Genomic DNA, 27,009 nt, shown 5'->3' with positions numbered 1-27,009 from the left:
TCCAACGTCTCTCAATCACAACGAATGAGATTTGCTTGCACGTGCAACAAAGTAAGAACTTAATCGGGTTATTAACAGCTGACAGAGCACAGCCAAACAAATCGTGTCTTCGAAACTGTGCATTTTTCAGTTACGCACTTAGTAGCATTTTTTAATAAAAGAGAGCACTTTTTAAGTCAGTATGCTTAAACTTAATATTATACCACGTGTAAAGTGTTTTTTAGGGGAGAAGAAAGATATCAGTTTAAGGAATAGAAAGATCCCTCTAGCAGCTGTTTGACCCTATTTTCTGTTACTCGTAAGCGGATGGGATCCCCTAATCCTATATCCTCAAAACTGGTAACAGGACGTATCAAAATTGACATAAACCACCGTTATCGATCGCAAATAGCACCAATGAGGATTAATAGCGGAAAATTCGGTTCTTATTCTAGCACTGCGCAGTTTAGCTGTAATTATTTTCAAATTACGATACCTCAGCTCGATCACCCCCCCCCCCCAAAAAAAAGAAGTAAGCGATTTTATCGTCTTTCCTTAATCTGAAATACCAAAATTAAGGTCGAGATGTCAGAGACACTGCAAATCAACATGGAGAAAAGTTATTCCTTAATTTCGGTGTGAGGAATGGGGAGCACTTGCATTAACTGAGCTAAGTCGTTTATTAGAAGGGGTGGTGTGCGGATTGTAAACCTACACACCACTAATTTTTCTCCTCATCCCCCCCTCCAACTTTCCATTACTTATTGGGCTCAATTTTGTTGAAACCAAAATTAATATATAATTTAAAATTTTTTTAAAATTTATATTCATTCGGCAAACCAGGCCAAATATATTATAATAATTAAATTTATATTTTTATATAGATATTTTAATAGAATATTTCTGTTTTTAAATATCGAAGAAGATTGAACCTTCCTCCCTCAAAAACGGTTGTGGTTGATAATTTAAATAATTCTTACAACTAAAAACCAAAAGTCAATTGGAAAGGCATGAACGGTTATCTGCCACCCCTTCGTAAGGAGTGACCTTACTTATTTATCAATGCCGGATCATAAAGTGGGTCAAAAGCTCTGAAAAAGGCATGAAACGACTACAGCTTACTTTTTTTTCGAATTCAGAACGCTTATTTCGTATCGTGAGAGAACGGGAAGGAGGTCAAGAGTAAAATATGAGAGAAAAGCCAACTAACCAGTTCAAAAGAAAATATGATTATTAGAAACAGAACAAATAATAAACGAAGCACAACGGATAAAATGAATTCCATTATGTTGGAGGAGAAAAAAAGATTTATCATGCTGTTATGCCTCAAGTTCTCACCTATTACAATCCAATGTTTTCTAAGAAAAATTGAAAATGGTTGCCTATTTATCAACTGTGCATTTTATACAATAACGTGGTAGATATGTTTAGTCGGGCTGTATAAGGCAATTTTAACTACGGAATATAAAATAAAAACCTGGGAAAAATGTGTTGCTTCACATAAATTCCAAAGCTTTCAGAAGTTACGTGTGTGTCAGTGGGGGGGGGGGGGTAAAGACCTTGTTCTAATTTTTCTATTTGCTTTCCTTTGCACAAGTGTTTTTCTCTTCCAGTTAGTAGAATTTCCCACTAATTTGCGTAAATTTTTTGCTATTTTATGTACACTTATTATTCAACAAAGTTCCACTTTTGTGTCGAAGTATCCCACAACAACAAAAAAGTCTCCCTCATAAGAATAACCTGCTACACTAATGACTCTATGGAAGTATTCGTTTCTCACAAATGCTTTTTGTTTTCCATAAGATCGATGGGAAACATATCAATCATGATGCGTTATAGAACGAACTACGTTCGTATGACACTTAAAAAGGTGATGCTAAAGGATGCATTGCATTACAGAAACCTGATTATCCATTGATACCTAACGAATTCTGAAAAAAAAAAGTAATTTTTTAAAAGTGAAGTATACCGTCATGCTCGCTCATCTGTAATGATGCAAGAAGTTTTGTAAAATCTTCATTGAAGTAGAATACGTTGATTGAAAGATCCAAATATTTAATTATCACTTGAGCCATTTCTTGCATGGACGGAGACGTCTTCTACTAGTAACATCTGTTTCGTGATCCGGAAGATAGAAACTAGTGAGGTAGAAAAGCAACTTTTTAATTGATCTTCTAAATGAAAAATAATACATAAAAACCAGTTTTCTGATTATTTTTAAAAATGCTTTAACGCATGCAAAAAAAGCAATTCATAATTTAGAATGAGTGAAATAGACCATTATAATTGTTTTGATTGTTTCGAATTGTTTAAAATATAACAATTAAAATTAAAAGAATCTTCGTTGCTATTATTGTTTAAAACAACGATTAAAAACAAAAGAAATCTACATGTTATTGTAATTGTTTCCGAGAAATGCTAGACAACAATTAAAGTTATAATTTAAAATCGTTTGTTTATTACACGCTTGGATGACTTTTGTTAAAAACAATAGATTTATGGACATTATCCATTTCCTCTTCATGTACATAAAAGCTGATATTTGTACGTTGAACGTCTGCTTCTATATTAGTAATAACATCTGCATGCAGCTCTTGTGACATTGAAATATCTTTCTGGAACGTTTGATCGTATTAAATGATAAAGAGAATTTGTTTTTAATATCCTTTTATACACATGGTTACGTTTAATGCTACTATAATAACGTGATTAGTTATTATTCCTATTAACGAATTATCATTTAAAACAGATATCGGAACCCAATCACATTTTAAATTAAAATATTCCATTTTGGTCAAAGTTCAGGAGATAATTTAAGCATTTTTAACAGCTTAATTGCTTCTTTACCTTTAATTATTTCTGGTTCGGGAGAGGGATCTGTTGGATGAACCGATTATTCCACACTTTTCATTTCTTTTTCTTCCCCTTCTCAAACGCAGCGACACGTACCTAATAGATACACGTGTCAGCGATCGCATGAGATCTGTGGGCGGTAGACGATAAGGGCGAAAGGTGGGTGACCTTGCACGAAATAAAAAAAAAAAAAAAAGAAGTCAAAAGCGTGTTCGACGATATCCGAAGGGTAATCACCTTAAGCAAAGGGGAAGATAAAGGGAGGTAGGCGTATTCATGATATTGACAACAACAAGAAGTTCACAGTTCGGGAAAGCGGACATATATTGGCAGAAGGAGGGGGGGGGAATCGGATATTTAAGAAACGCGTTCTTTTTTTTTTTATTTTATTTTAAAGATCCGGCAACGTAAGGTCTACTTCACAATTACAGCATTCTTTCTACTACACTTGGAGTGCCATCTTATTCTATGGAATATTTAAAGACAAACTTTCCTCTTTACCTGGATCTCGCGTGCTGTTTCTAATGGCAATAACCACCCCGCACACACCAACGAAGAAAATACTTCGTTCATTCTCCTAATCCCGATTCTCCATTTGACTTTTGTGCCCTTTGGAGTGTTACCGGCGGTATTGACCTACAACACCTGTTCATCCATGCTAAGTATCTCACGAAAATGGTTGATAAATATTTAATTCCTAACAGCATCTTGACCTACTCGAATACTCGAGTACTGTGCCAAGTCATGTTTTTTTTCTTCTTTTTTTAGACACGCAACTTCCTCGAGTAGTTCAGTCTTGCGTTAATACATCTTAGCGAGGCGATGAGATTGCACGTTCTTGTAAAGTTTTGTGTAGGTTAGTAAGACACGACACGTGCATGCATTTCTCTCTTAAACGCAATGCTAAACTCTGTCACCAACAGGTTTATGAGAGGAGAAAAAAAATAAAAAAAAAGAGTTGAATGTACTTGCAAATATATTTTGATTCTTTCATGTCATTTAGAAACATTGTTAGTGATACCTGCCAATTTCATTGTTGAAATTGGCAGGTAGTTTTGCAACAATGAGACGAGATTTTTGAACATTAATTTTTCCCTTATTTATTATACCACAGCATAATCGCGCAGTTTTGTTCAAAACTGCAGATGCGACTCGTTGGTCTTGTAATCGTTACTTTCATTTTCACATTTGCGCTCTATCCCCTCCCCTCTCTTGGAGACTGCTGGTAAATAACTACCGATTAGTTCTCACTGCTCAGCCTAAAATATTACATAATCTTATCTCGGTTAGATCAAAGAAACAAATATTAATTTTTGATGTGAATAGCATTTCAATCAGTTAAATATTATTCAGAACGGATTGAGCCTTACTGAAAGAAATTTAAACTCAACATTTTAGATAATCTTATTAAGAAATTAAGACTTTTCTTTTATACTAGCTGTGAATTAGAAGAGATTACTGTGGAGGTGATATTTGTAGGAAATAAATATCATTGTTGAGCGACAATATGTACATTCAAACATTCCCGCACAGTACTTTTATGCCATTATTGCTGATATAATGGACACAGCAAATATCTGATTTCATATAATTCTTTTTAAATATATTAAGATTTTTTTAAAAAATTCTTAACATGAAGTTGTTTTTATTAGGATCCATGTTAATTAAATACACGCGAATCCCGAAGTTTTCCATCATTTTACGAAAATATTTAAGCAACAAAATATATTACAATATTTTTTTTTCAAGATTAAAATGAAGTTAAAAAGAAAAAAAAATAATTAAAGGGATAATAAATCCCTCATTATTTCAAAGCCGAATACGAAACTCGAAATATAAGAGTTTCATGCCGAAGAACGTCCGGCAAGCCTTTTGGCTCTTTATTGTAAAAAAAAAAAAAAAAAAAAAAATTGTATAATGAAAACTGCTGTACAATAAGCCAAACAAACACTGCATAAAATATTTAGGTTTAGTAACGAGGTTGTCGGACTGACTCGGCCATTAAAATTTTGAATCCACATATACTTTCCCCATCTTCAAGTGGAAGAACCATCCCTTGTGTTACAGTGCCGGTCTGTATACTCAGGTTAGACAAACGGGTACGCGTGAATGAAAGTGAAGGGATATAAGATGTAAGATCACGAGACCTTTTCTACAGAATATAAGACTTCTTATAGTGACAAATTTTCAGTCGATGCCATAAATTCTTAAACTCCGTCTCAATGATAATCACATTGGTTCGCTGCAATTTTATATCATTACTCGGATTTAAATTTAAAAGAACAAGAAAACAAAACCGCCAGTAAATCTCACTCAGCTAGAAAATCGAGAAATCTAGAACAAAGTTATCAGTACGTCATCAGTTTAATTTCTTTAGGTGAAGTAGTAGGAGGAATTAGATACTCAGATATTTGCTGTGTCCTTAGGAATGGCGTACTTAAGAAGGGCGGTGACTTAGTTAAAAATCAGGTTGTCACCAATTTCCTGCAGGCGTTGCCCATCTAGAAGAAAGGGAACAGATAACATGTAAATAAAATAAAGAAAAAAAAAATTATCCACACATGACAGGAAACAGTTCAATTTAAACAGAATGGCTGCATTCTGTTACAATTGTAGATATTTTGTAGTCACAGAAGGTCATGAAACGCTGTTTGTATTAAAAGCGGAGAAGAGATTGTCTAAACACTTCAAAAGTGCAGCAAAAAGTGTCTGCCTGTAGAGACAGAGAATTGTTTGCCGTTATTCTATTTTATTTCAGCAGACAGAAATAGCAAAAATATTTTGATATCTTTCCCCGTACAAGCAGCCATGTAGACTTGGGGGGGGGGGAGGCAGAATCCACTAATACTGGGGATTGTGCAGGTTTCTTTTCTACACACACACACACACCGAAGACTGGTTATCTCATTTCCAGAAACCGACAACAGAGAACTCTGGAGAAGCGTGACTCTCGCGCACACACACACACACACACCACCAAGAAGACCACCTACAAGACTTTATGCTTGATAGACGTCAGTCCGTGGGAAGCAAACCTGTCTTGGTCATCTCCAGCAGCATTTCTCCCTCCCTTCCTCCCCCCGTCAATTCATCCCTTCGTCTGATTCTTGCAGTTCGTGTAGTGACCTCATTTCAAACCTCCCCATGTTTCTTTTCTGTTCTCGATGCAGAGTGATAGAAGGTTTTATCTCGGAGCTGTGGTTCCCCTTTCCTTTCCCCACTCGAGAATACTTTTATCCTCCACGCTCACGTGTTATTTTTTCCCCCAACGAAGGGCATTTACAAGCCATCCCCGTTTAGACTTGATTGTTAAGGCACGTTCTGCTTGAAAAAATGGAAATTTTTCTATCAAATGTCTGTCAGGGTTGAATGGGCGTCCATCTGTTTGAATCTTTAAGATGAAAATTGTATAAAGATAGCCAAAAAGGAAGAGTTGTGGGGAAAAAGTTTACTGTAAAAAATCATACACTAGTGCTTCTTGAAATTGCCCAAGATTAGCCATCTTTGTTATTATTCATTGTCTTGTGATAAAAATTACTTGCCTTACTTCGGGTATGAATAAAATATGAACTTTCAATGAAATATAAACATACGCAAAATACGTTTTAACTTCCGTATTCTACAGACATAACATTAAATACAAGATGCGTGTGTTGGTGTCCAGTATTTAGTATTAAAATTATTGATCCACTCGATAAAAGTGCAAAAAAAAAAAAAAAAAAAAAGCATTATTTTTTATCTTTTGTGATTGGAAACTGAACAACAATGGAGAAAACTACTAAAAAAATGCAGATGATGTCGAACTTCGCAGAGACGAAGTAACTTGATTTAGTGCAACAATATTGTTGTAATTAAGCACGTGAACTGAATTCTGATTGTTATAAAGAAACACAGGTAGTCAATTAATATAATTATTTGCGATACCATCTATGGACTTTATTATATATGAATAATCATTAAATACTGATGAATCACAGGATATCAACGAAGCATTCCTTTTACCCCCATTACAATCCCTCTTCACTTACTTTCTAAAGCCCTCTTTTAAACAATGGACCAGCAGATGGTCGATTATAAAAAGAAGAAAAAAAAATATGTCACGAGGCCTTGTCTGGGGATCTACAAACTCCTCCTCTTGAAAGGAGAAGTGGTGCAACATTCTTCTGCTTGCCTCCTTCCTCTACGTCGAAGGCTGAACAACCGACTGGAAAAACCAGATAAGCAACGTGGAAATCAAATATGTTGCCCAACGACCTCGGATTACCATCTGAAGCATCTCTTCTATAACAAGAGCGATGACATGCTTCAGAAACCCCAACACACACACACATGGAAGATACTGCAATACTCATGACCGATATACATGACCTTTGGGATAGGAAGTGTTTACATGCTAGTTATAATGCAAAAACACCCAGCGGTGTCAACTAGGACACTCTTAGAAGACAATGATCTAGAAGTTACACTTTTCTTATATTAATAGGCGTCCTACTTTACCATATTCTGATACTTAATTAATAAAATTTAGTAGATCATTACATCAAGTGATTACTTATTAAATGTAATCCAAAATCCGTGAAATACCATCGTTTTATTCTCACACGATGACCTTATTGCTGTAGCTCAAAAGATAGTAACAGGTCTGTGAAGAGACTAAGTAACTTTAAGCTGCGAAGTCTATTGTTATGTCATAAGCGCTGAAAATGTCTCCCCAACTCCAAACATTGAATTCTGCCATATACCAAAGGTTGGAGATCTTTAAAAACAGAGTAAGCAGCCAAGACTGTAGTATTCACACCTCAAAGAACTATTTCCAAGGTGGTAGTAAACTCACCTGACCAGCTCATCGAATATATAATAACGCATATAACGAATTAGCTGTCAAGAAAGGGAAAAGGTGAGAAGAGATTAGCATAAGCTGATTGATTACGTACTCACCCCTTTTCTAGTTATCAAACACGAAAAGGTTATTGAACTCAATAGAGCACTGATGCTGTGGATGAAGAGATGATAATATTACTTCTATTTTTCCTTTGGATGCTTTTGTTTTGGAATGATGTCCGAAGCAACCAAGCTAGTGTATTATGTCAATGGAATTCGAACCCAGGCAGCCAATGGAAATCGTCTATACATGGTGATGAGTAGGCGCCACTTGTGTGTATTAATTCCTACTAGCTTCTGACTCTGTATTCTTTTAATCTTAGCTACTAGTTGTTTCTTTGCCATATTGTTTAGCGTAGCGTGTACATCAAATAAACGAAGTAAACACCTCTGTAAAATAACGTCGTCTTTGTTTCTTTGCAAGTCTGGGTTTTTGTCTAGTTTAGTAGCTCGCTGTATTTAATCACCTGGCGGTCTGCCATTATTTGTTTTATTACCCTGATTTGTAAAGCGGGTGACCTTCATTTCACAGTTAACTAAATAACGATGTTGCTTCTAAGATGTTCAGTTTTCCTTTTCTATCATTTTTCCTTCTTACTTTCACATTCTTTTTGCTTGGTTTTCCTTCTCGAAATATTTGCATCTTAAAACACTTAGGATCTCTCCATGCTCTGGGAATTTTAAAATAGCACAGAATCAAACATATTACCTATCATTGAAGATTACTAAACGTATTTTTATGATACTTCTAATTTTGTGCTGGTTTTATATTATCATTTATACTGCCAAACTTTGAGTTAAATTAAACAGCACATTTATATTCCTAACAATTTACTGCCATTCCACAAATGAAAGGCATTTGGCTGGGTGGTCAACCAACAGCGCATAGGATTTGTGAATGTTCTCAAGTGGGAGATAAACTTCGTTGGAGGCCTGAAGAGGTTTAAAAAGTTATACAGTATTTAGTTTCTAAAGCAAAGTTTTCGGTTAATGTAAATAACATATATTAATTGTAAGTCTTTTTGCCCACCTTTTTGTGTCGGAGCCATAAAAAAATTTGGAACAAATGTGGCTTCTGTAGAATGTGGACAAAGTGGAGGAAAAATCTTTTTTACCCCAAAATGTTTTTTTTTTTCACGCTAGGTGAAGTTTATCACAATTTCCCATTTTTCAACGCTCATTGCGTTGAAAAATGGGAAATTGTGATAAACTCCACCTAAAAATTAATTCGATATCACAGGATGAACCAATGCAAATAATAAATCCAAACGAAAAGAGAAAAACAGAAGTAGTAGAATATATTAAGTGTGACAAGTACCTAATGTGTGATTAAAGGAAAGAACAATAATCTATCCATTAATCACATTATTATCGACTTGATCGATATCAATAATCCCAATTAAATTCGCAGAAAACTAGAATAAGTTATTGTTATAACGGAAATTTTTTCCTTTTAACTCTTATCTATAAACGGTTATATATCTCTTGGGCTAAGGCTTTTTTTTTTCTCCTATTTCTTATTATTTTTGAAAATATTTTCTGTTTTTTTATTTGCTTTTCACATAGTCCGAAAACTCTGCTCTAGAGACAAAACATCGAACTTTTTTCAAGCCACGTGGAGCCTCAAATAAGGTGGTCTTCTCCCACTTATAGATAACCACAAACATCCATGGAGGGATTCGAACCCGCAGCCTCTTAGAGGGAGGGTTCGCTAATCGCTCCGCAGTAAATAGCACTGATATTGCAACCAAAAATATTATCATATTCAATATTAAAAATAAGTCTTAAATCAATTGCTTGTTCATAAAAATTAAAGGCAAGGTTCTTGAGTAACATTCAAAAACTTCGTTGGAGGTGTTCATTGATTGAAGATTGAATAGATTAAAACAATAATTTGGGGTCTTATGAGAGGTGTAAAAAAAAAACGAAGATATGCGTTGGTCTATTGCAGAAATGGCCATTTATTTCCGATATTAAGAAAAATCTATACTTTGTAAGTGTATTTTGCAAACCTTCCACCTTACCCTACTTGGTAATACAGTCGTTCGGCTTTGTCATTAAGCTTAATACAAACGAGGCCCTCAAGTATTAAAAAAATTAAGGATACTAACAAAGACGGACAATATTCTAGTGAGAGATCCATACTAAAATATAGCATAAACGGAAAAAATCTTGAAATTATCTACTTAAAATATCAATTACATCAGTTTTTGTTTCTCTAAATTCAAAGTTAAAAACAACACCTTACAGAAATATCAAGACAAAAAGAGCATTTCTGCTCTTATAGCTATAACATGTCTAATTATTTCCACAGTAGTGTCCAACAGCGCATCCCACTCCTATCGCACCACTGCTTTACTCATAAACATAGCGCATCGAAGCATGACTGTCTGGATGGTTAAACACGATTAATAGAAAACAACTAACAACAATATTAATATTTGACAAGTAACAATGATGTTAAATAATAGATCAGTAAAAGCCTTTATTTATAAAATAGTTCTTTTGGCACACAAAAAAAGTTCAATGACCAAAGATCTTTCTTGCCTCTTCGTTCTATTCATTTATTCGTTCTTAAAGCAGTATTGGCACAGCTGTTTTCTTTACAGACAAAAGAAGGAGAAGGAACGTAACTTAACTGTCTAGAATCATTTGTACTTGTGCAAATAATGCCATCAAAGATTAGTAGATGGAGAAGACAGTTTAGGGTTAATATTGTGAAAATTAGCTAACATTGCATCCTTCTTCATTCTTTGCAGTTAATGACAGAAGAGCTGAATAGACGAAATGTACACAGTTGAGTGGATAACCAGCAAATAACAATGCCGACATTGGGTGGGTCCAGACCTTCATATTTTAAGAGCTTTTGTTAGCTTCCTACAGGATGCTAAAAAAAAACTATAGAAGCCCATGAAAGAGTTACTCCTACCTCTACCACTCAAGAAATGTGTATGTGTATAAAGGTGGTCATTTCTTCTTTGGCAAGCACTTAACTAGCTACTTCTATGTTAAAGCTCTCTCTAGAAGTGCAAATAGTCCTAAGCAAAAATACATTCAGAATGTCTAAGAAGTCTTTGAGAAAATATCAAGAATGAACCTCAGTGACCCATTTAAGAATGGGAGTTATAAAAACATGCGTTTGCGTTGGAACCAGTTAATAGGTGGCATTTGAATCACGCTACCCAGGTGGGTTGGTAGGTTTGGCTAGCATTTCAACACCACTCAATGGGCGAAGGTGTAGCGAAATGCGATGGGATTTGTGGCTGTCGGCAACCTCATCGCATCATACAACCGGATTTTTTTTTAAGCGCCATTTTTTTTCCAGAAGACAACAATGGGCCCCTCCCTATGACCTGAAGAAGTGTGAACGACTTAAAAATAAAGTAGTTTTTGACCTCGGTAAACGAATAGATAGATGTTAAAATGTTGACATCTAGATAACATAATATCCCTTTTTTTAATATCCTGAGATTTATATTGAATATTTTTTTTAATATCCTGAGATTTACATTGAATAACAGAACAATAAGACAAATGTATATGTAGAACTAGAATTTCAGGAGCTGTCAGTTATAAAACAACTGTGGAGCTTATGTATCCATTGTATCATCTAATTTATAAGAAAAGTTGTTGAAAAGGTGTTGCTAATGGTATTGGATGACTTAAATCCAGTTAGAGTTGAGCCCTATGAATGTAGTAATACTACTAACAATATTTCACGTGGCAGTGAGTTTGAAGCCATCTGGTGTGAGGTGGAATCTAATAAGACAAATTACACAGTGGGGGTGTTGTTACAGACCTGGTAGATCGGTAGCTGGTGATGAAGAAATGCATCACCAAATAGAGAAGATGAGCGCGAAAAGAGTAATCATAATGGGAGACTTTAATTATCCAAATATTGATTGGGTAGCAGTAGAATCTCATGAGAAGAATGAAAATGCATTTATTGAGCTGTTGCGGGACAACTTCCTCACGCAGCATGTGACAGAAGGAACTCGAGGGCAAAGAGTACTAGATTTGATTATAGTGTCAGAGGGCGTTTCAGTTAAAGACGTAACTATTCTGCTCCAGTTGGTGACAGTGATCATGCGGTACTCACTTGGGAAGTGACTAAGTTTATGAATGTTCCATTCAGAAAAGGTTACATGCTGAACTACAAAGCAGGAAATTATGACCAACTGAGGAGTATACTGAGTTCAGTGGAATGGGATCGGTTGCTGGATGGAAAGGATATTGACAGTGCATGGGAAGCATTTAAACAATGTTTAAATGATGCGATATCAGAATGTGTCCCGAGAGTTCGAAGAATAGATAGAGTAAGAGTCAAATAGATGTGTAATCTTATTAAGCAAGAGATTCGTAAGAAAAGGACGATGTGGAAGGAATACCTTTGCATAAGGATGACGTCCGTTATGAACAGCAGGCTAGAATAGTCACAACTGTTGTATGGAAAGCAAAGTCTGAGTATGAAAAGAAACTGGCTCTGCGTGCTAAAGACAACCCATAAGAATTCTATCGATATGCTACAAGTAAAAGAAAGAATAACTCTTCTAAATCCAGATAGAGTGAGGGTTACTGATGCAGAAGAGGTTCTTCAGTTAATGAGCGCCCATTTCGTTAAAAGCTATCAACCTGGTGAACGCAACATTGAGCTCACAGTTCTCTTCGCTAGATGAAGAAACGCAGGTGTGTGAGGCCGAGGTATTAGAGCTGTTGCACAAACTGAATAAGAATTCAGCAATAGGGACTGATGGAATATCAGCACGTGTGCTAAAAGAATGTTCAGATGAACTGGCCATTCCTTTGACCAGGATGTTTAATACGAGTCTTAGAAAAGGGAAGTTTCCGCAGGTATCCAACCATCGAACAATTAGTATCTCAGGAGTGGTGGTGAAGATTTTGGAAAAATTGGTTAGGGTTCGCATTCAGAAATGGGTTGATAGTGAATCTCTACTTTGCAATAAACAACATGGGTTTACTAAGGGAAGGTCATGTTTTAGCAACTTGCTCACATTCTATAACAATGTTATCATTGAACTAGACAAGGGGAATGGATACACCATGATACTTTTGGATTTTGCTAAGGCTTTTGACAGAATACATCATGGCTGACTGCTGCATAAATTGGAGAAAATGGGTTTGAGTTATACAATATTAGCATGGGTAAGAGGATGGCTGACTAACAGATATCAAAAAGTGGTATACGGGGGATCTGAGTCTGCAAGGTTTAAGCTAACAAGTGGTGTACCACAAGGGTCAGTGCTTAGTCCACTGTTATTCAATCTGTACATTAATGATTTGACAAGAGACATACAGTTATTTGCTGATGATGCAAAGATAGGTAGGGTAATCAGGAACGCTGCTGATATGCAGTTGCAGAATGATTTGATTAGGCTGGGATTGTGGGCATGGGAAAATGGGTGTCAGTTTAATGTCAGTAAATGTAAAGTCATTCACTTCGACACGATCCAATGTCGTATTATATTAGTGGGATTAGGCTAGAAGAAACTGATGAAGCTAGCGATCTTGGAGTGTTGATAAATAGGAAGTTGAAGTTCAGGGGCGAGGTAGCAAAGATTGCAAATAAAACTCAAAAGATAATTGCAATGCTGAAACGAACATTCACATGTAAAGAAGGATGTTATTTTGCCTCTTTATAAGGCCTTGATAAGACCCCACTTGGACTATTGTGTGCAGGTTTGGTCTCCTGGTTTCTGTTGTGATTCTGATGTATTGGAGAGAGTACAAAGGAGAGTGTTAAAATGATATCGGGATTGTGGAATACTCATTATGAAGACAGATTGAGAATTTGTAGACTGCAGACGCTAACAAATAGGAGAAAGAGGGGTGATATGATTGAGACTTACAAACTTCTGAAAGGGTCATACAGGATTTTAGTTTATGGAGGGTGGGGAAAGGATGAGAGGGCATCCTTGGAAGCTGAGAATGAAGGCGCCAAGAAGGGTGCGATGGCTAGATTTCTCTCTCAGAGGGTGGTGCGTGATTGGAATGGATTGCCATTGGATGTGAGTGCAAGCAGTGTGAATGAATTCAAGAATAAGTATGATAGCTGGTGTGTGTGTGTGTAGTATGTGGCCTCCCTATGAGTCTCTGACTTCCTGAAAGTCTCTCTTAATAATAATAATTAGAGAAAAACATTTCCAAACAGAATTAGATGTAAAATCAGAAGACATATTTTTTATAGTGAAATATAGTACAACACCTTAATACTTGAATACTGATTCTGAAATAATTATTTCACACTTTTTTGTGGCTTTCATTTCTAGTAGAAAAATGCTAAGAAATGTGTTCCGTTGAAGCATTTTTGCGATTCTTTCAAATATCTCCAAGAGAGTACGAAATCAAAGAACATCTGTCAACTAAATTTCCAATAATTCTGAGAATTACACAAAAAATCGTTTACACTCTGTCTTCGTGAGAAAATATGACGCATAACTTTTTTTTAAAAAAATATGAGGCCTTTTCCATAGAATAAGAAAATGCCATATGCCTTTTTTCCATAAGAAAAGGTTTTTTTTTTTCCATATTGAAAAGAAAAATTACGCCTTATAAAATATTATTGATGCTGTAGAATGTCAAAAAGATTAATATGATTGCTACCTACGAAAGGTTGTAAACATTAGCATCGTGGATGAGTTATAGATTTTTTATATATTTGTATGAATTTTATATTTTTTATATAATCCGAAAATTCAGCTGAAAAAACTAAATATTGAACTTTTTAATTTATTCACAGTTCCAATAAATTGGGCGTTATAATTACACCAGACAATGAAATGTATCTGCTAACATTAAATATAAAATAAAAAGCAACGTATTTGGTGAAAAACGGGATCGATCGTGAGATGCGGAGAATGCTGTAGCCAATGAAGTTCGAAATGAGGCTCGGCTATTGCTGTTATCCTCCTGCCATGATCAGAGCTTTAATAGCTCAATAACAGATAACGGGGAAGATGAAAAGAATTCTTGCTTCGCCCCTTTAAGCCAGTCCTTATAAGGACTATATAAGTATTTGGTCAACCAGGATGGTAATGACAATATCTTTAACAATTCTGAGACGTGATTCCGATTTTTTATCTAGTTATTTGCATTATTTGAAAATATAAGTTTTATTAGTATTCTGATTATGAAAAATGTTACTAACATTATTTATAAAAGCAAAGCTAATTACTTGATGACTAAATCTGTTTCCAGTAACAAAAAACTCCGTTCGTAATGTAATAACTCACTGCTATTATATTTGTTATATTAAACAGCGTATTTTTCTATATGTCACGTTTGTTCATGAATTTTGGCCGCATGCATGTAGTTTCACTCCGGAATAAATCTCGCTGATACACGATCAAGAGATCAAGTCTAATTACAGGGAAAGAAAACCGCTTATGTACACCTATAATTACAACCGTCCCTACCCAGTTTGGGCTCGCTTTTTTTGTGCCGTTTATTTTGGCAAACAAGATGGAAACAAAGTCGACATTGTGTTTAACCTACGTGCATTCTTCCGTCAATTTTCGTAATGAAGCAAGTTTAGTTTAAAAAGTAAAAAACTGCACACGAGAACGTCAGAATATAAGGGGAGAATTTTATTATTTCTTTCTTTTTTTTTTTTTTCATTAACAGCTGAAGAAAAATTTACCAAATTCCGTCTTTAATGGACATGTTCAATACCATATTTAATGGATTTATTTAAAACAGTTTTATACTATTTATTGTTATTTTTTTCAAGTGGTATTGACCTTCAGAATTGCTTTGAATTATAAATTACATAATAATTACGAACAATTCTAAATGCTTTGCGTTTTCTCACGAATTCTAAGCTAATTAAATGATCAATGCAGTGAGTCTAGCTAAACCTTTCTGCGATGTCACAAGATAAAAATGTTTGTGATGATAAGCTAAAACTAAAAAGATCGATTTCTGTTTCATTTGCATTCCTAGATAGCAGAGATAACTCTCCGAGTTGCATTCATTTCCACACCTTTATCTCAATGACGTGCAACGCCTTACAGAAGAATGAGGTCAGCATTTATACGTTGTGTAGGCCAGTATTAACAACTTGACAACAGCTTGTCAAGCAGATCATTTTCTCTCGCTCCATCCTTCAATTATTCTCTTCTCTTTTCATTCAACAACTTGCAACACTGCATGGAATTCAATACAGCTACATTTCTGACCTTAATGTTAGATTTACTAAACAAGTGTTTATATTAGAAGAACTTGTGCAAGCTTGTGTATGAAAAATTTGCCTACAATTTCAAATTTTCTTCTCCTATGTTAGTTTTGTATTATAGGTAGTGGCGCACTGTAAAATATCCATGTTCAATAGGGATTTGATGAGAACATATCAATAAGCGATTACTTTAATTATTAAATGGGATATCAAACTTGATTAAAACTCCGTTGTACTATATTTGAATTCTCAATTTATCTGTAGACATACAAGTAACAATAATTAACATTAACAATTGAATAGGAAGATATACTCGACGTAAAAAAAATCTTTTCGAAACTCATTCTTTGTAATCCCAAAATATATGTGAGAACTATTTGAATCACCACTGTGTTCCAGTGTTGAACTCGGGTTGTTTTATCCTACTGGCATTCTGATTTTTCTCCACCTGCATTCCCCATATTGAAAATGTGGCTTGAAAAATATTCATGTTTGTCTCTAGTGCAAGGCTTCTGAATTAGTTAACCCTCAGACAGCTCACAGCACTAAATGTGCTGTAGATTTATGACTATTAACAGGTGGGAGTGACATAAAAAAATACAATAAGATTTGTATAATTCCAGTAAATCGTATTGTTACAACCTTAATGGACACATCTCGTAAAGGAAGGTTAAAAGCAGTCATTCTGGGATTCATTTGTTCTTGATTGGAACGTAAATTTCGGGAAGATCTCTCCACATGTTGTTAAATATTGCTAATGTAGATCCCTACGTTTTCATAGGAGAACATAGTATACTCTTTAATTTTACCGTGGGAAGGGGTTACTATTAGCATCCTAATTGGAATAAGGAGCCTGTTGTTGTTGAAGAAGGGCATTCACATGACGGTAGTCATCCAAAATATCACAATAAGGGGTTGGTTGTACGTGATAATTCATTTGCTCCACCTGATAGCTTGCGTTAACTATCAGCATTATGTCTGCAAGCTGTGCTACGAAATCAATTTATAATAAATGAACAAAATAAAGTTTATAATTAAATGAAATTTTGTTTTAAGTCATGTTTGTTCTTTTGTTGCCAATTAATTGATTCCATTTCTTCATTCAACAGCGAAATTACCACCAAGAAGAAAAAGGAAGGATAGTCTTTTACACCACGACCATGGGAATAGTCCGAGACACTTACGAACGCTGCCGTAGAGTCAGAAAAATTCTTGAGACGCTAATGGTGCGCTTTGAAGAAAGGGATGTATTTATGAACCGTATCTTCCAGCAAGAAATAAAAGACAGGCTGGGATTCACTCGAGTCATCGTACCTCAACTGTTTGTAGAAGGTCGAAATCTAGGGGTAAGTTTCATTAAGTGTGAGGGTAATGATAGAATAATTAATATTTTATAATAAAATATTGAAATTTTAATATTTTATAAAATAACAAACATTTTGAGAATTTTGTTTTAGATTCTGGGTTAAATTATGAATTTTTATAAAACACCTTTTATAAACTATAATCTATTTACTATTTCAAATAGAAAACAGTTGCTGTTCGGTTTTGGGATTTTTTTTTTTATGTAAATTTAATCGCCCATGAGATGCGGTGATAATATTACCCTTGGAGGGTAATGGATGGCAATTCTGTAGCCAATGAAGATCTGGGGCTTGGCTATTGCTGTTACTTTCCTGCCATGATCAGAGCTTTAATAGCTCAATAACACCTTATCCCTACACTGTCATCTACAGATAACGGGGAAGATGAAGTAATGGATGGCATGCTGTAGCCAATGAAGTTCTGAGGCTCGGCTATTGCTGTTACCCTCTTGCCATGATCAGAGCTTTATAGCTCAATAACACCTTATCCTTACACTGTCCTCTACAGACAACGGGGAATATGAAAAGCATTCTTGCTTCACCCCTTTAAGCCAGTCCTTATGACTATAAGGACTATTTGCTTTTGTATAGCCCCAATGTAGCTCATGCATGTCGTACGAGGCGACTAAAATGGGTATCCAGGGAGAGTAATGGATGGCTTCGTTGGCTGTAGCCAACGAAGTTCTGATGCTCGGCTATTGCTGTTACCCTCCTGCCATGATCAGAGCTTTATATAGTTCAATAACATCCGTTCCTTACACTGTCCTCTACAGATAACGGGGAAGACAAAGCATTCTTGCTTCGCCCATCTAGCCAGTCCTTTTAAGGACTTTATTTGCTTTTGTCAACTAATGGGAGATAAGTTGCTTAGTAATGAACTCATACAGCTATTTCACGCACAACAAACACAAAAACGAAATTAAGATGCTAACTGTGAATGCGAATAGAGTGAAAACAAGTCTCTAGTTTGTATAACACAAAACAATATTTGTTGAGCTGTCGTTACGGTGAGAGGAAATTACTCCAGCCATTAAAAGCGGATGGAGAATAATGAACATTGAATGTCTGATTCTTCTTGTGCATCATGATAAATAATTTAACCTTGAAAAAACTCGGTTACCGTGTCGATTCGCTTGTAGATGAGAGGGGCACGGAATATCATGTGGAACACGTACACGTCGATTTGGAAACCTTTGTTAATATTCGGAGCAGAACTTTTCTTCTGTTAAACTAGAATGTACCTTATTGAATTCGAACAGTAAATGTGCTGATTGTTAAAAGTTGGCACTGAAATCTGCGCATGCTTAGTGTTGCTTGCTCATTCACTGTTGGCAATACGATCGGAGATTATGTAATCACCTATTGATAAAAGCAAATCACGTGGGAAACGTAGGATTGGTTTCTGACCAGTGCAAAAGTAACCACGTAGATATCCTGCAGATAGAAACTTTAAGGCAACTTTTAATGTAGAAACGGGGCTTCTGGGTTAGGGGGTTAGTTACAATCCTGCTCTGGCCAACATTGCTCAGCTACGGGCATATGTAGATTTTTTTTTTTCTTTTGTGTGCTCACAGGGACAGATCATAGAAGCACACCGTCTGTTGCAACTGTTAGCGGAATGAGGAAAGGGGGGTTCCAGCATCTATAGCAGGCTTTTCCTGAGGGTGCGAAGATTTTTAGGTTAGTTCGAAGATAGGTCGTCGACCTCTCATCGTTCAGAACTGGCCTGCAAGTTATAGGTGATGGGGGTTCACAGCACAAATAATAAACCTCGAAACTCTGCGGTTGTAATAGTTTTGCAAACAATAACAGGGAGTTATTTCGTTTCCGTCATAAGCATTGCAGCAATACGAGTTCTGACTCGTTAATTAGAATTCCATGACTGTAGAAAGTACACAGACAGAAAGACCACTGCTGTATGTAACAGTTAAAAATGTTTTTTTTTTTCCTTTCTTGTTCCTTCAACTCCTGTTGTAAGACTGATAGACGCTGTAGCATCCTTTATTCCCACTCCAATGAACGAAGCGGAATTATCGCATAGGGATTAAGTAGCTGATTTACAGATAAACGGTTATCAAACTGGAATCATTAATCAGAACGTTCAACATTTAATTTTTTTTCTTATCTATTTTGTCACTTGTTTCATGATGTCACTACAATGTACCAGTTGTGCTAATCCGATCGTGTCAATGATTTTTCTTGTACGTACTTAAGGTTTTGTGATTAATGTTGCAAAATTATCTGTTCATTAAAACCATAACTTCGAACCCGTTGCATAGAATCACAGCACTATTGATGACAGTTTTATTAATGTGTAATTAAATGAAAACTTTTTATTTTTCAATCCTCGATTGGAAAATAAATAAATCCAAGATAGCCATACAAGAAAAAGAAGGTCCAATGGTACAATAGGTATCCATTTTATATGATTGATGTTTCTCATTAACTGGAATAAGCCTCTTAAACAAATCAATATATTTATAATCTCAGGAACTCGAGTGGGTCACAAATACTGAATTCTTTATTCCGTTGGCTACATGGGAGATATATTATCCCTATTTCCAGCCTTATCAGCCGCCAAATGACGCAAATATGGACAATTTGCTATCTCTGGATTACGGCATTAGGTAAAAGCTCAATTTCCTCTCAGAAGAGGGTCACAATTACACATGGCAAATAGTTAATAAACGCTCCAGATATGGTATCAAATGAATTTAAAGTTATTCTCAATAAAGTGGTTATGCTGCTTCATTTCTTGTTATGTATGTATTTAAGCAGGAGATAAAAACCTTTTGCATTAATCCTACCATTTCTAGCTACTGTAATTCAAATTTCGTTAACAACTTTACAGTTGATTTATCAGATCTATATTCTTTCCATCGGATTTTCTCACAACTCATTTCTTCAAGAATTAGGTCACTCATTCAACCAACTTGAGACTTATTATGAAATTTATTTCTCATAATAACTGTCAAGTACCTTCAGTAGCATCCATTTTGCATCAATATCCTCCAGCTCATACTTCTTGATTCGCCTAAGAAACTCTCAAGTTAGCTTTGGTTGTGAAACTCCATTGTTGATGTTTCCAAATCATCCCTTCTTGATTATCTGACCTTGGCTCCCCTGTCGGTTCCAGCCAATTAGAATGCTCCACTACCCATTCCTCTGATGTTATGCAATTCCAGATAACTATTTCCAAAATGTTGTTGTATTATGAGCTGTTTCTTCTTTGAGTCAATAACTCTAATATCGAAATTCCCCGTTAATTGGATTCTACTTATCGCTTCAGTACAGTGACGGAATCCATCCTTATTATGCACTGTGTCGAACTTCTGTCCTGAGAGAGGAATTCAATGTATCCACCTCTCCGCATAAAATTGCGGAATTTACAATTTTATGTGAAGTTTAACCACGAAAGATTAGGATATGCATAGCACATTAATATTATGGGCGGGCTAAACGTGCGTCGGATAATTACCATCATGCATTCAGTGTCAACAACGTCCTCATTTAGCCACTGCTCAGAAATCCCCACCATACGGGGCTTAATTTCTCCTAATAACAATTTACATAATGAGCTTATTGTTTAAGCTTCGTGCATTAGTATATTAATGTGGAGATTTACCTTCATTTATTATCCCATTGTCTATTGCTTCAAATATCATTCATCCTAGTTTATTTAAATACTGTAAATTCCGTTTTTTATTTCTTTTTATGCCTGTTAAAGGGGTTACGAATTTCATTGTTTTCCTCACCTTGATGGATTTACATTTAGATCAACACCATTATCCCCCCCCCCAACAGCCAATCTTTTAATTCCTAACGAAGTGATTCCACAGAATCCAATTTGCAGACCATTCAAACGATTGTTGGCTCAAATCTCACTGTAGCACGGAGACTTATGTCTCAGGATTTTTTTTTTTTTTTTTACTTGGTGTGAAACCACCATCATTACTCACTGGAGGACTGAAGTGGCTTAAAGTTTCATTTATTCTCTAGAGTTAACATTCTATTTTAACCCTTAATCTACCCACGGTATTAAATGCAAATTAAGTTTATTATTTTTCGTGCGCATGATTAATATAAAAATAAATGAATAGAGTAATATTATGGGTTATTACAATCGAAGTTCTTATGTGTCCAAGAATGTATTATCCCAGACTCAAGTGATTTCGACGGCTAGTACAAATAAAAATGTCTTATCATAAACTCTATGCGAAAGAACCTATAAGTAGTGAGGTTCTGAAAAAAAAAAAAATTCTAAAGTAGCAATAATAATAATAAAAAATAAAAAAAACTATCCAATACAGCATATCCGATATTTCCTTAAGTTAGGACCTTTAAAATATGCAATGTTGGAAAGATTAATTAATAATTAGAACAAACATTCTTATAAATGAGCTGTTTTTTTTTTTTTTTTGCATAGGATGAAACTGTTCGCAAAGGAAAGGTTGCGCATAACACGAATCCTTCGACAGCAACATCCTCATACGACTAGCTTGCAATGCTATGCTCAGAATTCAGAAATAAGTGGAAAGTGTTCCTTCTCAAAACGAAAACTTTCGCTACCATTCAAATATACTTTTGAAGCGATTTAAAGTGGAATTGTGCTATGTAGCGAAAGAGATGTTCCAGCAAGATTTATAAAACCCATTTTAATACTTCTCAAGCAGCAATGCATCCAAGAAAGGTTAAACCTACAGTATATTTGTACTGCGGGTAGGCTAAGGATTTTTTCCCCCTCTTTTTTTTATGATACTTATTATTTACATAATCCGGAAACCTCTCTGAATATGGAAATATGGAACTTTTTTTCAAGGCCTTCAATAAGAAAAGTGTTTGATGAAAGTTATTTCCCACCTAAAGACAATTACAAGCATCTATGCTTGCAGCGCATTCAAACCTGCAGTCTGTTTGTTGGAAGGAAGGTAATCTAACCAGGCTGGCAAGCATCGTTTAAACCTGATGATCATCACTTGCTGATTTCGCCATTAAGTGCAGGAAAGTCGATATTTCTCCCGTCCAGACAAATGAATATTCCTCTCTTTATAATAGCAGGAATTCAAAGTAAGGTACAAGGTACTGCAGCTATGATTTTTTATTGAACGATATCATTTGGTGATACGTAGCTTTTCTTTGTATACACGTTTATGTAAAAATTGTCTTAGATTGCTAATACGATTTAATATTTTTTTAATGTCATGCTGTACGAAAGCAATTAATACCAGTGAACTTACAAGTCAACATTAACTGGTTTTATTAGTCACTTAAACAGAATCAAATACGAGATTATATGAAATGAAAGCGAACTGCTTTGAATAACTTAAGAGAATAGTCCAACTAACAACTTTCATTCGACCTTGGAAAGTAAGGAAATGTAATGATAACATAAGTAGCAGAGCGCAATTCAAGACACAATGAAACAATAGACATGGTGGCACGTACCAACTAGTCCTTAGCACGGAACTCGTGCAGTAGAATTAACATCTTGATAATAAAAGGTTTGTCATCGAAGCAGAAGGAACTGTGAAGTGAAAAGGATTTCCATGGCATCTCGAAAGGGCAGATAACTTGAACGTGTTAAGCGCCAGAAGCCCACCTTCAATATATTTTAGTCACTCTATATAAGAGTTCATGGAACGAATTAACAAATCCTGTCAGGAAGAGACCTCACCGAAGTTGAAGGATAACATTTTTCCCTTTCCCTTTTCCTTATCCTTAATCGTATGATGAAACGCATACGGGACATGGAAAAGGTGTATTTCTAAAACGGGTATAAAAGAAAAAGTCCTTGAAGAAACCAGTTATCCATCCTGTTATCTCTTTAGTTACCATGTGTGGTTCTCTCCCTCTACTACACTTAAAAAAGACGACCGCATCTAGGGAATTAATTACGAAAGAACAGATAGTTAATTCGTACAGATATGCTAAGCTGATAATACGTTTATCTTACTAACTTATCTTGGCTCTTATTTGGAATCTTTGGAGAATGCCAAATCCAAAAACAAATCGCACATTCGTATATCTCGTGCTCCTCGCTATCTCCCTTATAAATAGATGAAATTTAATCTAAATTATCAAGTGTCGTATTGTAGACATTTCGGTAAGCTGCCTAAAGTTCAGAATGTATTTGTTCAAGTCGTGTGATGCTTTTATCATTTTTTTCACAAACAACCAACGTAGCATTTTTTAAATATTCCTTTTACGAAAGATTAGAAACCCCTTAATACAATTAGTAATGAATTCGGAAACCTCTCATAGAGACAAACATGGAACATTTTCGAGTCATTTCAATTTCAGGCTTCCAATAAGCGAGGCGCTGGTTGCATAGTGGGCAACGAAAACCACCTACTTTCCCAAACACTCGTTATTTATTTGGAATATCATAGTACATAAATTGCAACCATGCTTTTGACTTTATAATCTAAGCACGTTTATGTTAGCCAACATAAGACCACCTTCCCGCTTATTGCAGGCCTGAAGTGGCTTGAAAAAGTTTCATGTTTGGTCTCTAGAACAGAACTTCCCAATTATTCAGTTCTTAATCGATCTATAAAGTGTACGATAAGTTTAAGTTAGAAGCTAACTTGGGCTTTTTTTTAATGAAAAGAAAAAAATCCCGTGGTGTGTGGATGTTTGGAAATATGGCCGAAGCAACTAAAGTTAATTACGTGTGTTCTTCTGACAAGTTTGTGGAATAAAAAAATCCTTCCGCCTCCGCATGATAACTGACTAATCACTTCCATTTGATGAAGCTCTTACGAAGACTCTTCACGTTGTGGACGTTATTCGAACATAAATCTTTCCATTCAAAGAGTTATCGCTTGTTTGATGCGACTGTGCTAAGGAGATTAACTTTTCTAGGTCAATTGTAAATATTATCTCTGCTTTTTTTTAAAAGATATTTTCTATGATCGTAGCTATGAAAGGAAATCAGAACCACCTGGTCAGAGAAATTCTGTTTGTTTTAAATCTTGCTCTGGAAGTGTGAACTGGTTTATGATTGCTACATTTCTATTTAAAACAGAAGGTTTGATATAAGTGACACTTAGTAAAGATATTGGGTAGGAGCAGTTAATGAATTCTTTAGAGTTCTTCTCTGGTTTTAGTATAACTTCATCTTTGTGTTTTTAAGAAAGGTTGGGAGTTCTTCACTTCCCAAGGCGTGCATTAAATTCTGCGATTCGTTATTTACCTGCAGCCTTACTTCTTGAGTACCTGCACAGTAGAGAAAATAAAAAAATATATGAATAGGAGAGGGGAAAGGTAGCGTGTCCTTTCTTTTTAGGTATATTTCACTTCCCTTGTGAAAGATTTGTCTGTTTAGGACTTCAAAAAAAAATAGTACAGTTCGCTGTTATTTGGATGTTAATGGCTGTGTGTCGTTAAGCGCATTAGATCTTAGTTCGCTTAACGAAATTTGAAATTGAGATTTGTCATTGCCTTTATTTTTTCTGGAGTTATCCAGTGACAACAAAAGGTTAACAGCTATCGCAAGATTAATAAAATTTCTTTAAATTCGGTTTAAAGTCAGTCATTATCTTCATATCATCTGGAAATGCATTCTATAACTTTAGGTACTGCATCTTTTAGTCTCGCCCATTCCCCCCCCCCCTCCAAATCTTTGTTTTGTGAATCCCACCACGAATGACTGTAAGCCTATAAAACATTATTACTTATCACTGTCGTTTCTGACTCGAATGTAGGAAGAATGCGGCTCTTTTAAAGCCAGAGACGGTGCCTGTAGTTTTAGAGAATGTGGATATCAACAGAGTTCTCCAGAAGCTTCACTTTTAACCCTGCTCATTCCTACGGTATTGCGTTAGCATATGTGGAGCGCTGGTCTCATGGCTTTATAAAAAGAATAAACTTCTTTTTATAAAGAAAACAGGCCAGTTTCCATTGAACTCTTTGGGAGAGAAGTGCAGGAGGACAGTTGGATGCGAGCTTTATGTGGACTTTCTGAAAGATTTCAAATTTGAAAATGTGAACCAAGATTAGCTGCAATTGACAAGAAGCTATTTTACTGAACTTTAATTTTACACGATTAGGGTTGTGTCTTCTGATGCTATTATGGTATTAGTCGAATTTCTGAGGCATTTACATTGTCCGCAATTAAGAAAAAAAGTAACGCTAATCAAGTAACATGCCATGAAAAACATCTCGTGGACAACTTAATTTTTATAGATTAAGAAATAATGTAATGGTTGTTTTCCTTATGACTAGATTCTAGAATGAATCTGACTTATTCATCATTCATATATTCGCCGTGACGCTTTTAATTCGAAGCTACAAAACAACAGCTATGTAGAGTCAGAAATGTTTTTTTTTCTTACTCTTAAAACACAAATGCTTATCCTAATTTTTCAAAGTGAAAACAGAAACATCTTTAACCTCTTATTAACAAATCGAACATATCGATTTTTAGCTACTTCTTAGTAAAGCATATTTTAATATTTTAGAGCAAATTTAAGTAATTTATTATAAAATAATATGGCAAGTAATATAAATTTCATGATGATTATAAAAAGTTTAAAATATTTTACATAAAATTTGAAGAGTGAATTTTTAATTGTAAATAGTTTTTCTAAATAAATAAAGTAATTTAGCACTTGAACAAAAAAATTTGCATGACATATGTTGTTTTGCGCTAGCATTAAAAGCACCCATATTTTTAAATATGTGGTAGTTCAAAATACATCCAATCTAACTGACCTGTTAACATATTGACTTAAACATTTTTCACGTTAGTGCAACTATGAGGTCTGTAATTTTGTCTGTTAATTCTTTAGTGAAATCACTTTTAATGTACACATTTGTTTAACTCCATAATATGTATTCCCATTTCTCTTAGAATGTAAGGTCGTAACTATGAAGTCAGTGATTATAACACACCGATCTTTATTAAATTGTCGTCCAGTAGGCAGCTGCAGATGGAAGTGAAAATCAAACACTGAACCCTTATGCTATAGTTTTACCCCTTTCATGCATTTCATTTGCACAAAGTGAACCAAACTATTCTAATTTATTGCCAGCAAGGTCGCTAAAATTAAGAATATTTTTTTAAAATAGAAATAAACTAAGGCCGTCATCAGTGGCATTCTTATATCAAATAGGAGATATCGATATGCAGTACCTTCAACTTTTCTCCCACCCCCTTATAGAGTGGCTAATTATGCTAAATTAAAGCGAATGTTCAGGAGCAATATGCTAATAATTCGTACATAGAAGTTTAGGCTAATAATTTTTACGACGTTCACGCATTTGTGCTTAATATCGTCTCTACTTAACAATGATTCGGTGTAGTTATGTACACTTGACGACTACAAATAACTAAAGTTAGTCGTTTATATGGGATTTGGTAGCGTAGCGTCAGTGGGCAGAACGAAACGACCTATGTTTAAATTCAAATTTCGTCAGAGAATTTCTTCCCAGATTTTCTTTTAGTACGAAGTTTGTCGATCTTGGACATGAACTGTCCCCCCCCCCCGACACACAGATGTATCGGCATAATTACAGACACCTACATCTCCACACTGCTGGATTTATTATCCCTTTTACAATGTTACTCAAATATAACCACCAGACGTATTATAAATGTCTAGCTACTATAAAAATAAGTGTTGAGGTATTTTGCCAATTATTAGCTCGTTATCAAATTGTCTTTGAAAATTTGTCTTGTATAAACCGTTTAAAAATCTAAAAAAATGTTTTAAAATAATTTTCAAAGCTTTAAAATTT

At 35.2% G+C, this 27,009-nt stretch overlaps 1 protein-coding gene and 1 long non-coding RNA gene across 2 annotated transcripts in view; one reads left to right on the top strand and one right to left on the bottom strand.

Moving 5' to 3' along the window:
• Nucleotides 1-2,098, bottom strand: part of LOC150104244 (uncharacterized) — a 72,466-nt gene extending 70,368 nt beyond the window's left edge. Inside the window, exon 1 of the long non-coding RNA XR_016548650.1 lies at nucleotides 1,949-2,098. This is a non-coding gene — a long non-coding RNA (uncharacterized LOC150104244). The remainder of the gene's footprint in view (nucleotides 1-1,948) is intronic.
• Nucleotides 1-27,009, top strand: part of LOC150104243 (uncharacterized) — a 72,036-nt gene that overhangs the window by 18,589 nt on the left and 26,438 nt on the right. Inside the window, exon 2 of the mRNA XM_090396240.1 lies at nucleotides 17,014-17,250. Coding sequence (XP_090252366.1) covers nucleotides 17,014-17,250 — 237 coding nt within the window. The remainder of the gene's footprint in view (nucleotides 1-17,013; nucleotides 17,251-27,009) is intronic.

Source organism: Typopeltis vanoorti, chromosome 8 (genome assembly GCF_054136105.1).
Source record: "Typopeltis vanoorti isolate ZY-2024b chromosome 8, IOZ_Tvanoo_1.0, whole genome shotgun sequence".
NCBI classification, from domain to species: domain Eukaryota; kingdom Metazoa; phylum Arthropoda; class Arachnida; order Uropygi; family Thelyphonidae; genus Typopeltis; species Typopeltis vanoorti.
This window is presented reverse-complemented; position numbering and strand designations above follow the sequence as displayed.